Here is a 16,573-nt window from a genome sequence, read left to right as displayed (position 1 = left end):
TAGGGAAAAAAAACAGCAGTGACATTTAATGGGTTGTACCAGGACACCTATTCTATCTATAAGTTACCAGGCTCACCGTAAGCTAGAATCAGGCTGAAGTGCCTATATGAAAATTAAACTTGGTTCTGCTAGCACCATGAAAAGCCTACTCTGAGCCCTGAAATCAATTTTGTAATTTCACTTGTCCATCAAGACACTTTTTTTTAATAGCTGTATCCTGTCCTACAGTAATTAGGGAGCCACATTTCCTTCCTCCCTTCTTTCTTCCCCTCACCCCGCTCTCTCCAGTAAGGAACCATTTGTATAACTTGAAGATGGTTGTTTTTTGAGAATGCTGCCAATTTAATCTAAAAATCAATTGAGTTTCACTGTAGTCAGAAAATTGTACATCCTCTTTTGTATCCAAATCCTCGGAGCCTTAGGGGAAAAAGTCTTTGAAGTGAAATGTAAAAAGAACGTTAATGTTTTATGCAGAAAGACTGAATTCTGGGGGGTGAGAAAGAGGAGAAAGAAACAAGTGCGATGTGCTTTTTCCAGTTTCTCTGATGCCGAATGTGTTCAGCAGCACCCAAGCTCTGGCTTTGCTTCTCCCCTTCGTATCACCCCATTGATTTCAGTGGATGGTGACTTGTGTTCTCCTCAGTTTTGAAGATCACTGCAAATTCGAAGAAACACTTGTAACTTATTCTTTCTGGCTATGTTTTTGAATGAATAAGTGGATGGTGAAGAATGAAGTGATGCAGTGAACCGAGTTTGAGTGTTCTGAAGGGTTTCAGAATTTCAAAATACGCTTTGCATGTTACTTATGATTTTGTAAGTAATTTTGCTGCTTGCTCTGTGCAAATGCAAAACTGCTGAAGAAATTCTTGGAAAAGGAGGAATTGGTGGTTCTGTGTTTAAAATGCATAGATATTGCTACTGAAGGTGTTCCATGATCTGTTATATAAACAGGATTGACCGTTTTATTTAATATTTCTGCATAGCGTTCATTTCATGGTACAGGGCCTGTAGGTGTCAAGTTTCTCAATTAGTCTGATAGTCTATGGCCTGCATTTAAATAAATTAATATGTCTTGAGACCGTCAGCTAAAAATATTTTGTATATTCTTAATCAAAACATTCAGTCTGGTATAGATATCATCCATCAGGTCTCTCCATTTTATTCTGGGAAGCTACTATATTGTGAGTGGATAGGCAAAGAAAATCCAACTGATAGCAGCAGAGATACGAGAGATTAAGTAGCTTGTACTCAATCCCTACCTATGAGTCCATAGATTTTTGTATATTGTAAAGTAATTTTGTGATTTTTTTCAAAAATAGCACGTGTATAATGCAACTCTGTTATTCTCCACCATGTATATGCTATTCTTCTTGTAAATGGTTGCTTTATAATAGCATTTAATTCCTGGACCTGCTGTAAGCTGAGGTCTCGTGTGTTTTGTATTGGTGAGCAGAAGACAAATACCTCAGGTGAGCAGAAGGATGGTGTAATGGCAGCTTCCACTGAGCCTCCAGACCCGCTCTGTGAGGATCTGGCTGAAGCGGCAAAACTGTGCTTCATCATCCTTCCGCGCCGGCGAGGTCCAGAACGGCTGGCAGAAGAGGTGACGGGGGGGACACTGCCTGGGAGCAGCTCGAGCAGATGCGTTAGGATTACGGCAGTGCCCAAGGGGACCCTTCTGTCTCGCTGTTCCTGCGAAGTGCTTCTCCTTAGCTCGGACGCGATGCTCAGTGTCTGCAGGTGTTGCGCAGTGCTGTCCCAGCCGTGCTCAGGCAGTTTGCTGATGGTTCAGAGCAGAGCGAGGTTAATGCATGGCCTCAGAATCCTCTCTCTGTTTTAGCCACCTTTTCACTGTTTTGCATGTTTATGTCATTATTTTTTGCCACAAATCAACAAATGTCCCTAGTCTCCAGGTGCTACCATAGTATCAGTAATACGCACCGCTTGAATTCCCACTTAGTGTGCGCACTGTAGATGTGTATGTGTATCTATAGATCAATCTAAAATACAGCCCAGCTGTCGTGTACAAAAGAAAGCATTGTGAGGCGGTGAACCCTACTGATAAATCCTGAGATTTTGAGAAAAGTTGCCTTGTTTTTTTTTTCGTCATGTGGTGTTTCTGGTAACTGCCTTCTCTCGAAGTACTCTCACGCTCAGCCAGTAATGCTACAGCTCTCATTTTAGGTTGTTTGCATTTAAAGAGTTTCCAAATTTTGACTTCTCTTAGACAGACAGGGAAAAAATAGGCATTTTTGTAGTTTCTGTATGAAGAGGTTTTTCATTTATGTTCTACTATTTGTTTATTTTTCCTCTACAGCACTTCATCACCTGTCCTTCCTTGAAGTACAGGCAATGATAAACTCCCTGTCCCTGGTGACGGGAGTCGAGAAGGTTTTGCTGCTCTCAGGATTGGTGCCCCACGGCCAGGGCAATGGATTGATTTGGTTGACTGCCGATGTCTGATGCATGGCAGAAATGAGAAACTGAACTTCCTGAATGTGAAGTAAATCGTGCTGCTGCTGCTATGTAAACGATTTAGGAAAAAAGCAATCAATCAGATTCTTTGTTCTGGTAGCAGTGCTACATACAATTTAATATACAGTAACACAACAGTTCTTTTACGATCTAAATCGTGTTTTGTGTGAAACTCAGATTCTTGCAAAAATGACTTGCAGCATTTTTGGTTTTAGTATGCTTTACTTTCTGCGTTGCTGACGTGATCTGATAATTTAGAAATGTTGGGCTGACTTTCATTAATTCTGCCTTTTCTTGTCAAGAGCCACAGATTATTCTTTCTAGACTGCTTATTACTATTTTAAATCGTTGGTCTTTAAATAATTTTAACTTGTAAGTAGAGTTGTTTTGAGTCCCGAATACCTGCAGATGGAGTTTATTCTAGCCACAGGTAATTGGACTTTAATATCTGTAAAGCATCCACTAGAGACATGAAAAGGCCCATTCTGTCTTCTGGCAGATGTTTTGCGGGTATTAGACTTATATCCAATTATATTTGGGTACTTTAGCAGTACACAATAGCATTCATTTGCAGATGACTATAATATTCTTTTCTCTCCTTCTCCATGTTATGAAATGAATGGGATAATTTATCCTTCTTGGAAAGAGAGAGAAGTATTTTAATGAAAGCTTGAAGAGACTTCCTGAAATTCCTCTTTTTGATACCTGCTAACAAGCCTTGCCTTTCGGTAGCGAAGTCTCAGCTTGCCATTCCCCCGGCGTCGGTACCTTCAGCAGCAGGGAGCTCTGCACGGGCTCCCCAGAGCAGCCCGGCGCTGCCTATTTTGGAATCTTTGGGTTGCGCTTTTGGGTGAGATTTTCAGAGGAGTTCAGCTCTCCTCAGGAAGGTATTTGCTTGGCATTAAGGCTGTGAGGGTACAGGGAGAAGCTTAACCCCATCTTCCTCGTGCGTTTGGCGGTCCGCTGGAACATAAATCCTGGAGTTCTTTCCTGCGTGGATCCTGGTATGATGAAACGGCTCAAGGCCAAACCGTGTATAGGCAGTTGGGCAGAAAAGTTCTACTAACAGATGTTCTGAAATACAAAATAAAGAGCCATCTGGGCTTTTTATAAACGTATATTCTCTTCCATTAAAAAGTGGGGTTTCTTCTTGCTATAATTTTTATTAGCATTTATTTTGTCATTAAGAAAAATACTGATTTATTAGTTATGAAGTTTAACAGTTACATTACCTCAAAATTAAATAAATTACCTTGACTAATCCCACCAAGTTCAGTAAATGGTATTAGAATCTGGAACTTGCTGTTGGAGGGCAGGGTAGATAGGAGATAGAACATCAGCAAAACTCGGCAGCATCACAAAGTAAGAGTGAACCCTCGCAACCGGGTATGTAATATTATTCTTTCTAAACTCTCTAAGGATGTTCTTTTATATTTTTCATAATATATTCTTGCTTTTGCATCTCAGGATCAGCCAGTTTATTCATTTTTCTTTATTTTATTTTTCTCTCTGAAAGCCTAGAGTGAGACTTGACAAATATAAAGTGGTGCTAGGCAAGGAAACATAAGTAAGCTGTCTGTCTTTTTTCTGAAGATAGACTTGTGACCAGGAAAGGAAAAGGTGTCATGACAACCTGATGAATTTCAGGTCTGCAGTCTGCACATATTCCTCGTACCTTGTAACCCCTGGAAAACTGACCACAGAACTTACGCAGTGAATGAAGGATTTGTGCTTCACACGAATACTGAAACAAATGTGTTCCCTTTAAATGTCTTACTGAAGTGGGCCTGTCTTGCCAAGATCACCGTCATTCATGGCCTCCATCCACGTACCATTGATCTTCCTGGAGAAGTACCCTTTAAAGCCAATGAAGCAGATCTAGCGGTACGTAAAATCTGGTATCCTGCAGAGAGTAGAAACAACTTGTCAAGAGCCAGTGCCCCAGTGCTAACAGTAGTTTCCCTTCCTGCCAAACCACCGCTTCTCCGCTGGGAGAAGGTACACCGAGAGATGTCATGGTGCCGTGTACGGCACGGAAGGGGCAGAGCGCCGCCTTCCCACGCAGCATTTGGGAACGTGACAACAGCTTTTGTTACGAGCGGATGCAGGGGGTGAGTAACAGTTTGCGAAACCAAAGTCGGTTTGCTGGAATACATCTTTTGCAGGGATCCGCTGCCAAACCGGAGGATGGGGCTGGGCAGGGGGAGGCGCTCACACCCACAGCCCAGGCAAGAGGAGAGGGGTTACCAAGGTGTTACCTTAACAGTGTCAGAGCTAGAACTTGGTATAAACTTCTACCACAAGAAGTAACGAATGTAGAAAAGCTAAATTAGAGTATATTGTAAAAGGTTTTCAAGTTATATTTCACAGCTCAAGTCTGTTAGTTCAGAAACTATGGTAATCTCAATTACGTGGCTAAGTACGACTCATTTCTTAAAATGTTCAATACTTAGAAGGGCCTCAGTATTTCAGATCATTTTGGAAGGAAAGAAGCTTTTAAAGTATTGCGCTCTTCTATCGCGTACCTTTTGCTATCTTTATATTGTGGAGGAAATAGAACAAAGTTAATTGACGAAATGAGAGATAGGGAGGGAGGCTCTCCTATCATTAGGCAGTCTCAGAAAATCATAATTAAGCAGCAAAATACATTATTTCCTCGTGAGAACAGAACAATTCCAATCTCCTGGGTAAGTCTGTAATTTGACTCTCTTGAAATAATTTAACTGTTACTGTAGAGCAATTCAAAATCGATTCTAACAACAGTTGGCTGAACTAAGGATGCCTTGCTTAGCATTTGGAAATCCTTGTGCTCAAACTATTCTTATCTCTAAATACAGCACCTCTTGGTCAACGTGCAACAATTTTGTGCTGCAAATTTCATCTGAGACAATTCTGTGTGGGGTGCTAAAGGTTTTCCTCTGCAAAGGTGCAGTAAGTGAAAAGGAAAGTTCCATCACATGTTGATCTTCGTGAGACAACTTCAGAGCTGGTAGTTCTGATGATTAAAAATGCAGAGCTGAACACACCGTGTCGTATCGCAGGGTGCGTAAGCAGCATCGGTAGGATTGCGGAGTCAGGGTTAACGCTCGTTCGGTTACAGAGGACAGGCCTTCTACTGACAGACAGCAGTAACCTTGGCTCCTTTTCAGACCCCTCATGTTTTAGACTTTGAACAAGTAACATACAATAAATGCAAAGATGATGATATTTATGAGATTCTTTGTTTCACAAAAAATCAGCATAGAGGAATTTAGCCAGTTTTTTTGATGGCACTGTCCAAACAGAGGAGGGAAGCTAAATACTATGGGAAGTTATTAGTCCAAATTATGTTCAGTTATTCCTTTGATGAGTCTCCTCTTGGGAGAGGAAACAAATCAGTGACCATTGATGTAAGCTGTGTGTTGATGTGAATTTAAATTCTGCTTCTTAAGGAGTTCTGGACATGTCAAAGGCATATCGTGTTCCACGTTGTAGAACTTTTTCTCCCTTAACTATTGAAGCTTATTTAGAAGATACAAGCCTCTTTTTTCTTTGGTTGATGTCATCAGCTAGAGCTAGTGATCTTTGGGGTAAATGGAAAGATTAAGGAAGAACTTATTTCACAAAAATTTTAAAAATCTACTCTCTCATCAGTTTTGCTGTCAATGTCAGTAACTTTGAAAGAAGAGCAGGTTCCATCTTGAATTCTTGATGTTGATGAGCTGTTCAAAATCTGTGCTGTATGAATGGGATGGCTCTGATTCCTGAAATTAGTTTTCCATTTTCTGCCCTCAAACTGCTTTAGATTTGCTGCTAGCCCCATGAAGACCAGAATGAAAGTCACGCATACAAAAAATGGAATCGCTATCAATATGCTATAAGAAAGTAATTACCAAAATACTTTAAAACTTGCTCTATGTTGGATAGATTTTTGTGGTTGTTTCAGTGTTTTTACAGATTATTGGGTTCATATCTTCAAACTTGCTTGCCTTCTACTACTGCTGTGAACCTGGATTATACTTGGATTATCAAAAATTAATGATGCGTGGAAACAGTTTTATAGTTTCTAGGTTATCACAAAATGCATAATCCGCATTATTCCTTGAAATTAAGTGCTATTTGAGTACTCTAAAATGGTGTTTATTATGTAATTTTGTCCTTTGTCTGTGGGTGAGAACTTAAAATCAAGGTCAAATATATATCATTTTATTACATCAGTTTCCCAAAAGGTCATAATCGTTATTCTGTCTCCGAGTTGTTCTTTTTATTTTTAATTTTCAACTACAAAAACCTTTAAAAGGCTACAAACCTTCATGAATATCTTATTTCCTGGTTGTGTAGCAGATTGATTTCTGGTGTCTCCTGCTCAGGTCTGTATACCAACTCTGGAGCGTGCAAGGTAGCTCAGCTGCCGTTCGGTGAACCCAGACTCCTGTTTCATGCATCTGTTTTACGTCTGTGTGAACGTGTGCTGTCTTCTGGCGTTTTTTGTGGGTGGTGGGATTTTTTTCTTTGGTTGGTCTTTTGTGAGTGTTGTTTTGCCATCCAGGGTGATGGCCGTTGCATCTGCTACAGTTGCTTCTTACAAGGGCCTCACTGAACGTGGCTGTCTCTTACGGCATTCAAACCATTTTCAGAAAAGGAATGATGCTGGTTTTACACATAAAATCTAAATTAAGCTCAATGTACAGTTACTGTCTATATATGGGATGTGTGTAGTCTTAACTTGTTTTTAAAAGTTTGTGTTATTAATATATTGATGTAATATATCTTTAAAAAAAACAGAGCTTAAAATATACCTAGGATTGCCTCAAACCTAGGATTGCCTTTCAAACTAGGATTTGAAATTATATGTAGAATTACCTATGTCTGTCTGTATGTTTATATCTATTATGTTATTAACGGTTTAGTTTCAGAAATATATTTGAAGTTAGTTTCTGGATTAGTTCTCTGGGCTGTTCTCCATGATGTCAGAAGAGATGTGCGTCTTAACTGTTTACTCCTGTTTTTATAGATGGCTATACAACAGATGACATTGAATTTTACTGGCGCGGGGGCGATAATGCTGTCACAGGCGTGACAAAGATCGAACTGCCGCAGTTCTCCATTGTAGACTACAAGCTTATCACCAAGAACGTTGTTTTCTCGACAGGTTCGTGGAGGGGAAGCTAAAAGGGGGATTCACCGGGAAGACTTTTAGAAATGGGTTAATTCTCAACGTGCAGTTCAGGATCTGAGCAAAAATTTTAGGAACAGGAATAAATTAGAGCAGCAACTGTGAATTTTGAAAGGAATGGTTTTTATTACGGCTTTCACGGTGTATAAGGCATCACTCATTAACATATGAAGAGGATACAGTAGTCTGTCATGTTAAGGCTCAGTCAAATAAGCTGTATTTTCTGTTTTCCTATGAAAACTGATTAAGCCACTTACACAGCTCGGCACCCTAAACCCAACAAGAAGTAACGCGGCCTGTAGGAAATTTAGGAACCTTTCTATCGCTATTTCTAGATGTTCCTTGTGCCAAGCTGTGGATGCATTAGACTAATTATTTTGTCTTCACTGTAAAACCTTTAAAATCCTTGTTCCGCAGGATTTGTAGTTTAGCCTCTGCTAGCAAGCAGGTGACTTTCTGAAGGCTGAAAAGAAGCTTTGTGAGGAGGAGTAGAAAATAAGATTGGATTTCATAAAGTGAAAAACAAACCAAGAAACGACTAGAACATTTCAGTGACATATGAAATCATTCAAGAGAGGCAGGAGTTGGGTCAGGCTATTACTATGCCCTGTTCTCTACCTACTTGAGAAAGCTGCTACGTGTGTGTCAAAAAAAAAAAAAAAAAAAGTCCTCAAAACTCACTTCCTAGATACGGATAGAAATCATCTTTGGAGGGAGTACAGAAGGATTGCGCATCCCAAATTCTTCAAAACCAAGCAGAAACGGGACTGGAATAGTGATCTCTAGGCACCTATTTCAACAAGTGTTTCATGCACCAGAATACTTCTGGTGGCCAGTGACAAAGGGCAAGCGTTGCATCGCTTGGCGAGGAGGTTAGAGTAAGGGTTACGCTGAAGTCGGCATACCGCAGCTTGTCAGGGAAGAAGCATTTCTGTGCTTTGATGCTCTGAAATGTATTTTGGCTGTTGATTGTTGAACAGCATGATTACCAGCAGATATGCACCTACAGCATCCTTGTACCCTTAGAATAAAAGACGATTTAATCCCAATTCTTGCTAGAAATTCTGCAGCTGATTATCCTGGATCTTTCAACTCTGTGTGTACTCTATGTTGCATGAAACAATAAAACCAAAATGACAGAAAAATGTTTTCAGCCTTCCTACAAGTAAATTATGGCCATACCAAATATTCTCTTTTAGGTGCCTACCCAAGGCTGTCTCTCAGCTTTAAACTTAAGAGAAACATTGGTTACTTCATTCTGCAGACCTACATGCCTTCTATTCTGATCACTATCCTGTCCTGGGTTTCCTTCTGGATTAATTATGATGCTTCAGCTGCAAGAGTTGCTTTAGGTAGGCATTTTTACACATCTCATGCAGTGTGCGTTAGCTGAATGCTTTTTCTTGCTTCTGGCTTAGTGGATAGTGCATGATTTGAAAAATAAATCTGTTAGATCTTTTCATGTCTGGCTTGTTAAGCTTTGTATTATTTGAATCAGCATTTAAATCATCACAATTTAAATAAAAATTAAAGTGATTCCATGTCTGAATTAGCTAACTGTATAATCATTGTAACCAGAATTAGCCTAATTGTCTCAACGTTTTCTGTTGTTGTCTGACTGCTTGTTTTTCTCCAAAGAGAATGCATTTAGTTTACTTTTGCCCATGGCAGTCCAGAATACACATTCAGCACTGTGTTATGGATTATAAATTGCTTGTCCTTTCAGGTATGAATTAATTAAAGTTTTACTAGGGTAGCATAGCTAACTTGTCCTTAAGTTGCGGACTTTTGTCCTTACTGTTACCTTACGTTCTAAAAGCAAAAACATCTCCCTAATGAATCTCTAGAGTACTTTTATATCTCATCACTAATCCCATGTGTGTTTCTTTATGCTGTGCCCCTTGTCAGAGGATCCAAGCATGTTACAAAAATAAATACAAGTATCTATCGCCAAATTTTGTATAAAGCAGACCGATTCCTGCCGGTACAGCTGTCAGATAGATAAAATAAGTAAATCACCTTAAAAGATACAATTGAGAATTTGCCAGTTGAACTTTATAGAATACTGTCTGAGTTTTACCAGGCCTCTCTGTGTAATGTTTTCCCATAAGAATTCCAGACTGCAGGCATCCTGAAAATGCTGGAGGAGAGTGAGGTAACAGTGACTCTAGGCTGGTAATTTATAACTGAGACTCGTTAGAGAAGGTTACAGTTTAGCTGGTTAAAAACATACTCACAGAATCCAACTGTTGTTTGTTTGATTGAACACAATTTATTACAGGTGTAATCTTTGTGGTACAAAAAATTAAAGATAAGATATATAGATAGAGGTTGGGTGTGGTTTTTTTCCACCAGGAGAAAAAGTCTCCTAGAATTTTTCAGCTCTAGCATTTGAATATTATGAGCTATTATGCTAGAAAATTAAAGTTAATTCGATCAATAGACTTGTCAATTCTTTTTTCCAGGAATCACAACTGTGCTCACAATGACAACAATTAACACCCATCTTCGAGAGACTCTTCCCAAAATTCCATATGTGAAAGCCATTGACATGTACCTTATGGGATGTTTTGTCTTCGTTTTCATGGCTCTGCTGGAGTATGCGTTGGTCAACTACATCTTCTTTGGCAGGGGACCCCAGCGTCAAAAGAAAGCAGCAGAAAAAGCTGCCAGTGCCAACAACGAGAAGTTGCGAATGGATGTCAATAAGGTAAATTGAAATGGGGATGTATTTTTAGCATTGCCCCAGGAAGGCAGACTTTCACTTCCACCAGACAGAGCTTTAAGATGTAATTTCTTGTAGAAAACGAGTGGAGTGGGATTATTGTGATCTTGTCTTAGCTCTGCCGAGCAGGGTACTTGGCCACCTCAGCAATGAATGCTGCCCTCTAGCCTGGAAAACTGAATGACTTTTTTCTAAGGCATGCGCTCAGTTAAGCTTTACTGGGAGATGTTTCCTCAGTCGGGACGCAGAGTTAAATGTGTCTAATCTGTTTCCGAAGGAACAAATCCAAAATGATGGCTGTAGCTGATATTCTAGTAAGAGCTGTATGGAACGTGGGAAATAAAACCTAAATTTAACCTACTTTCATAAATCTTTCAGATGACCTGGATAAGAAATATGTGCTACAGAAGTGTTTAAAGCTTGAAAAGTTTGCATATTTTCAACATATAATGGCCCAGGATACTGTTGACTAAATGAGAAACTGCTCAGAAGTAAAGCATCAACTTGCTGTGCACTTAATTTTGAATCTAGAAATGGTCCCCTGGGGATGGAGAATTGAGGCAGAAAATACATTTGCCAAGATACACACTTTTGGAAAAAGTATCCATTATGCTTAATGAAAATGGAGCACTTATCATGAAGCACTTGTCATTTTTCACTTTGACCATTTTGGATGAGTTTCACACAGTGGCAAATCTGGGCTGAATGCTAAAATGTACTCAGTGTGAAATGTATAAACTTTCACACACATCCAAATTTCGAAAGTTAAATAAAGTTAATTTTTTTTTTTTTGGCATGGGAAGCTTTATTGAATTTGTAATTCAGCATGATACTCCAAGGGGAGAAAATCAAGATCAGAATTTAGAAAAAAAAAATATATCAGAAAAACCCCACGTGATTATTTGTGGAAACATAAGTTTCATACAGCTCTAGTGGTGGAATTGCTCGTGTTTGTTCAGAACTTCCACGCTACCGTAGTGTGCCTGCGGAGAGAAGAACATTTTGTTCCATTTTTGCTGGAACAACAAAAATCCATCACATGTTGATAGCATAAAGCAGTTCGTTTTATAGGTTATAGTTTATAGTCTTTTAAGATGGAGGATTATATTGGCATGGCTCAGATCTCACCCATTCATTAATTTGTTTTTTTTCTTTTTAATTTGAGAGAAACATGAATGAAGGCAAATGCATAATGATGAGATTAATATTATGGTACAATAGATCACGTTTCGCCATTGTAAAGTTCATGAAGGCTCTGAAATCTTTTTCTTTCTACTGGTGATGTTTCAGCAATGTAAAAAGAGTTGCAAGCTTTTATTTCATCTGTCAAGTATATTTTTTAAAAATAAGCTTCCCTTTAATCAAAGCTATTGACTTAAGAAATCCTGTAGGTAATTTTATGAGACTAGATCTGTCTCTACCTGAAGTCTTTCCTCTAACATCCATGGAAATTTAAGGTCCATACGTGTCAGAGTATCACCACTAGCTGAGGTCTATTTTTGTATGCTGTTTTACTTGTGATATTTTCTATATACTTGTTCATACGATAGGTCTTTCAGCCACGTAACAGAATAGCCAAAGCCTAGTGGCAAATTGCTAATCATGAACGGGAATTTGAAAGCACTAACTAGCGTACTGATCCGAGCCAGTCAGCAGAGGAAATCACTTCTCGTAACTGTTGCGGAAATTCAGCAGCCCAGAGGACTAACACAAAGTATACTGGGAACAACTTTATTTATATTTTTTTATACTGAGCCTTTTGCTTAATGTATCAGGCCAGCATGGCTCATAGTCCTTGGCAGTTCTGCTCTGGCATCCAGATCCCCTCTGATCTGATAACCAGGTTTGCAATCCCTGAGCGACAGACAGAGAAGCCAATAGGAGAGGATCAGAGCAGTGATCAGGGAACGTTGTCCTGCTGCGCATAGACCGCTCTGGGGAGGAGGAGGGCGCTGACGGTTGTTCTTGCTGTTGGACCAGCAGCGAGAAAGCAGACTCATGCTTAACAGACCTGAATACTTCATCTATGAAAGGGGGCCAAATATTATCTCATTATTTTCATGTACAAGAAATAAAAATGGGTCTGAACTGCCGAATTTGGTTCAGATGCAGGTTTCCGTGAAAACCCAAGTATTTTAGAAATGGGACCAAACGAACACTCTATCTCTAACTGAGATCCAACATTGAAGGACTGGTTTTACAAAGTATGAGTATTCTTTGTGATATTACTAGATTCCTCTTGTATCACTACCTGGAATACTATGAGTTTATGTTTGTGACTTCAGATACTATGTGAGAAAAGATTAATGCCATGAGTAATAAACCTCAAAAGGTGAGGATGGAAACTTCTATACAGCTCTGTTACTGCATTCAGCATAGACACGGTAAAAAAGGCGGGCAAATAGTTACTGGAACTGCTGCTTGTAGTGCAGCGTCTTTGTTTGTACGTTATAGACCAGCAAATCTGTAGTAGACTTCTGCAGATTCCAACACCAGTTTTTGTAACAGCCTCTTACAACTTTCCTGAACAACGAAAGGTGGTGAGAGGCAAAGTGCTGATTAGTCCTTCCCTCCACAACTGCTTGCAAAATCAAAGTAGAAGTTAACACATACTCTGTTTATGCTGTTGAATTTTCTGCTATGGAGAGATTCCAGGGCAGACACATACACCTGTAGTCTATTTTTGCTCAGTGTTATTCAGAAGATACTAGAGAGCCTGCAAAACAGCATGGAAGCACAACGGAAGCTGTTCTTCCATGACTGTGGTATCTGCTGAATCCAATGTAATCCCTTGGAGATTTGGTGACTCAGGAGGAGGAGGTCTTGTTTTTTCTGTTTGAGTGAATACCATCAGGCTGGCTGCAGAGCTTCCCCCGGGCTATTCCAGATGAAACTGTGGCCAAATCTTTCTTTAAATTTCATATTGTATTCATGTCATATTGCCCAATGAATGTGGTGGTTTTGCTTTGGTTTTTTAGAATCATAGAACCATAGAATAGTTTGGGTTGGAAGGGACCTCTAAAGGCCATCCAGTCCAACCCCCTGCAGTGAGCAGGGACATCTTCAACCAGATCAGGCTGCTCAGGGCCCCATCCAACCTGGCCTTGAAGGTTTCCAGGGATGGGGCATCTCCCACCTCTCTGGGCAACCCCTGCCAATGTTCACCACCCTCATCGTAAAAAAATTTCTTCCTTATATCCAGTCTGAATCACCACAGAAGATTGTAACTTCATATACTCCCTCATTTGCAAAGATTGTTGGCTCTGTTTGGGGTAAGGGAAAGGAGGAGAAGGGATTGGGCCTATATCTTGATTTCCTTCTTGAATTCTGAAACTTGAGTAATAAAATCATGGAGAAATTTAAAGGACATAAAACTCAAGGAAGATTCAGACTCGATTACCAGCGGATATGTTATCACAGACTTGTTAAATCGTATTGGACATGCTCAATTTTCTTTGCAGTGACTTTGGGTCAAAGTGGCTGTGTGTAGGATTGTTCCACTCTTGAAGCTTCTCAAGCTGCATTCAGCAGTTTATTCCTTTAGTCTAACTCGTCATCTTTTGTCTTCGTCAAGGCTAACTGTTCTCTCTGTAAACAGTCGTATTGTTGCTTACAGGTAAATCACTGGCTTTCTTCTTACTCTAGACATCCTTCGTTTATTGGAGGTAGCATTCACATCACTTCCTCACCTCTCTTTTCAAGCCTATCGTCTTATCTTACGTTATTTCTTCAAATGCCTTTATTATCTTTATAGTCTCAAGTTTTTAAATCTCTTCTGTTTTGAATGGCATAGGTACTGCAAGTGTATATATAAGGATAGGTAAACTAGGAGTGCTGTATTTCTGCTTGAAGACCTAAAACTATGGTATATATACGCTAATGCCTTGTTATGCAGTTCTGTCCTGTGGAGTTTTCTATTTTAAATAGGAATGTTGACAGTCATTGGCATTTTTCTTTAAGCTTAGGGCTCTAATCTAATATATTGTCTGTGCGTCTTCCAGACGATTAACAGATATGTTAAAGAATAGGGCCAAATTCTAACCTCTGGCTTCACAGTATCGTTCAGCTGCCTGTCTTCCTATGGGTAATTGTACATATATCTGGGACATACCATCTCTTCAGTTTTAATATGTCAAAGGCTTTACTGAAATCCATAACTTTCATCTGTTAATTCTGTAATTACCTAAAAGCGGTCCGCAAGGATTTGGTCTAGAAGCCTCTACGAGGCTTTTTTTTTTCCTTCTAATTGTAATTTTGGTTTCTGTTTCCTTTTGGGATAGAAGGGGGCAGGAGGAGGGAAACAAGCTACTGTGATATAACCCTTCAAGTTCTCTCCTTTATGAAGCCTGGCTTTGTCTTCAAGGAGATGATTAGCCTAACCAGGATCTCGGTGTAGAGCCTGGTACAACTGTGAATAATTTCTGACGTAGACCCCAGCCATTTTAATGTACTTAATTTCTGTTATTGCAGTTCAAATAATGAGCTCTCTCAGTACCGATTTATTCCCCGTAAGTTTATTCCAGAATCCAGTAGTCAAGGTGGTTTTGATTAATTTTTAAATTTTCTCTTACATTGTTGGATCCAATAATTTTACCTTGGATGTTTCCATCTTGGAACTGTGGCTTAGATGGGCTTGCTGATGCTGATCACTGTGATGTCTCTGATGCATCTTCTAGTCTTTGTGTTGGTCAGGATTTGCAGTCTGATCCCTCCCAAGCTCTCTATTTTCAGCATCTTTTCCTGTGTCACTGAATTCCCGGTCAACCTGCTGCTGATGCCGCTGTTATGTCTTTCGGATTCATTGCTGTTTTTTCCACAGTTGCTCATCTAACTCACTTGATCCAGACTACTACATACGTTAATTGACTTCTCTGGAGGTGTAAGAAAGATGAAAATGCTTTTCGGTATCAATGATATCTGTGTATTTGTTATTCTGGATAGATCAGAAAACCTCCCTTACAGCTATGTGGTAAATCAATGGAAACCAGAACTGTCACTGTACAGACCACGGTAAATGCACTGGGCGGAGTGAAAGGCTGATTCTTCTTCCTCTGTAAAGACGTGCTTCTTGCTTCTTGCCAGCCGTACATTTGACAAGGGCTGTTACAATGGAAGAGCAGCTGTATGCCGTCCTCTTCCGAAGCCACGCAGACTGGAGGTGTGTCAGGCAGCAGAGACGATACTCGCTGTGAGTACTGATATCGGTTCCGACATCAAGGCTCTTGTGAAAAGGTGGGCTACAGGTCCATCTCTTGATGGAGCACCTTGGCAGTCTTTTCTCAGACATCGGTATGGTTTCCTTACCCCAGGATATTAGCTAGAAACAGGATGTGATACTTACTTCGACCCAGATATCAAACCTTATAGAGGCACTACCATATAACCGTTTGCTGCGTCTTGCCTTCCATTTCTAGTCCTAACTTTCTAACTCTTACGTGCATGTTGTTCCGGTAGTGTTTAAATTGTTTCTAATTTTTTTTTTCTTTATAGGTAGATCATCTAGGTTTAGAACAGTTAATTATTGCAAATTAAAATCTCTTATATAAAATTTGTTTGTTATATTCTTTCAAAGTAATTTGATTTGCCACTTCACAGAAGTGGCATTATGTTTTGCATAATGTAAATACATCACTGAATGTGGTTTCAGAACGCGTACAGCTGCGGTAGGAACGGAAGCCTAGGTGTTTCCACGCTAGCTTAAAGCGCGGAGATGCTCTGAGCGTACAGGCTGTATATCTGAAGGACATCATTACATAAGTCTCATAAATAAAACTCTAGCTCTAATTTTGCAATCACGCTGTTGTTATTGTGAGCATTAATAAAGCAATTTCCTCTGGAAAAGAGGGGAAAAATGTCAGGATATTATGCAACACTTCATAAAACTGTTTATACAGATTTATTCAGTCTTTTTTTTTTTTTTAATAAATGTGAACTGACATTGCTAACCTCTGTGTGTTTAGATAAGGGTTTTTTTCTGAACACAAAGACTTTTTTAAAATATACTGAGTTTATTTTTAAAACAATGAGTAATTCTTTACTCGGTGAGTAGGCTGGGTATTACGTACGGTATTCAGTCCGCGTGCCTGGAAGTTACAGTGCGTTGCCGTTATGCAGTGCCAAGTCACAAACGAGTGCAATTTTCAGACTAATGACGTTTTCCTGTCAGGAATTTGGGTACCCAGTAGAGAAGATGGAACTTTAATATGATAATGAGATTA

General features: G+C 39.6%; 1 protein-coding gene across 2 annotated transcripts in view; it reads left to right on the top strand.

Moving 5' to 3' along the window:
- The window catches only part of GABRB2 (gamma-aminobutyric acid type A receptor subunit beta2), a gene marked incomplete at both ends in the record, with an annotated part of 166,260 nt that overhangs the window by 136,282 nt on the left and 13,405 nt on the right, over positions 1-16,573 (top strand). For both annotated transcript variants that reach the window (XM_082323762.1, XM_082323761.1), the window contains 3 exons: positions 7,469-7,606; positions 8,830-8,982; positions 10,096-10,340. In XM_082323762.1, coding sequence (XP_082179888.1) covers positions 7,469-7,606; positions 8,830-8,982; positions 10,096-10,340 — 536 coding nt within the window. The remainder of the gene's footprint in view (positions 1-7,468; positions 7,607-8,829; positions 8,983-10,095; positions 10,341-16,573) is intronic.

The sequence above is a fragment of the Platalea leucorodia genome, assembly GCF_965183815.1.
Source record: "Platalea leucorodia genome assembly, chromosome: 11".
Classification (NCBI taxonomy): domain Eukaryota; kingdom Metazoa; phylum Chordata; class Aves; order Pelecaniformes; family Threskiornithidae; genus Platalea; species Platalea leucorodia.
Note: the sequence above shows the minus strand (reverse complement) of the source record. Positions and strands in the feature narration are given on the sequence as shown.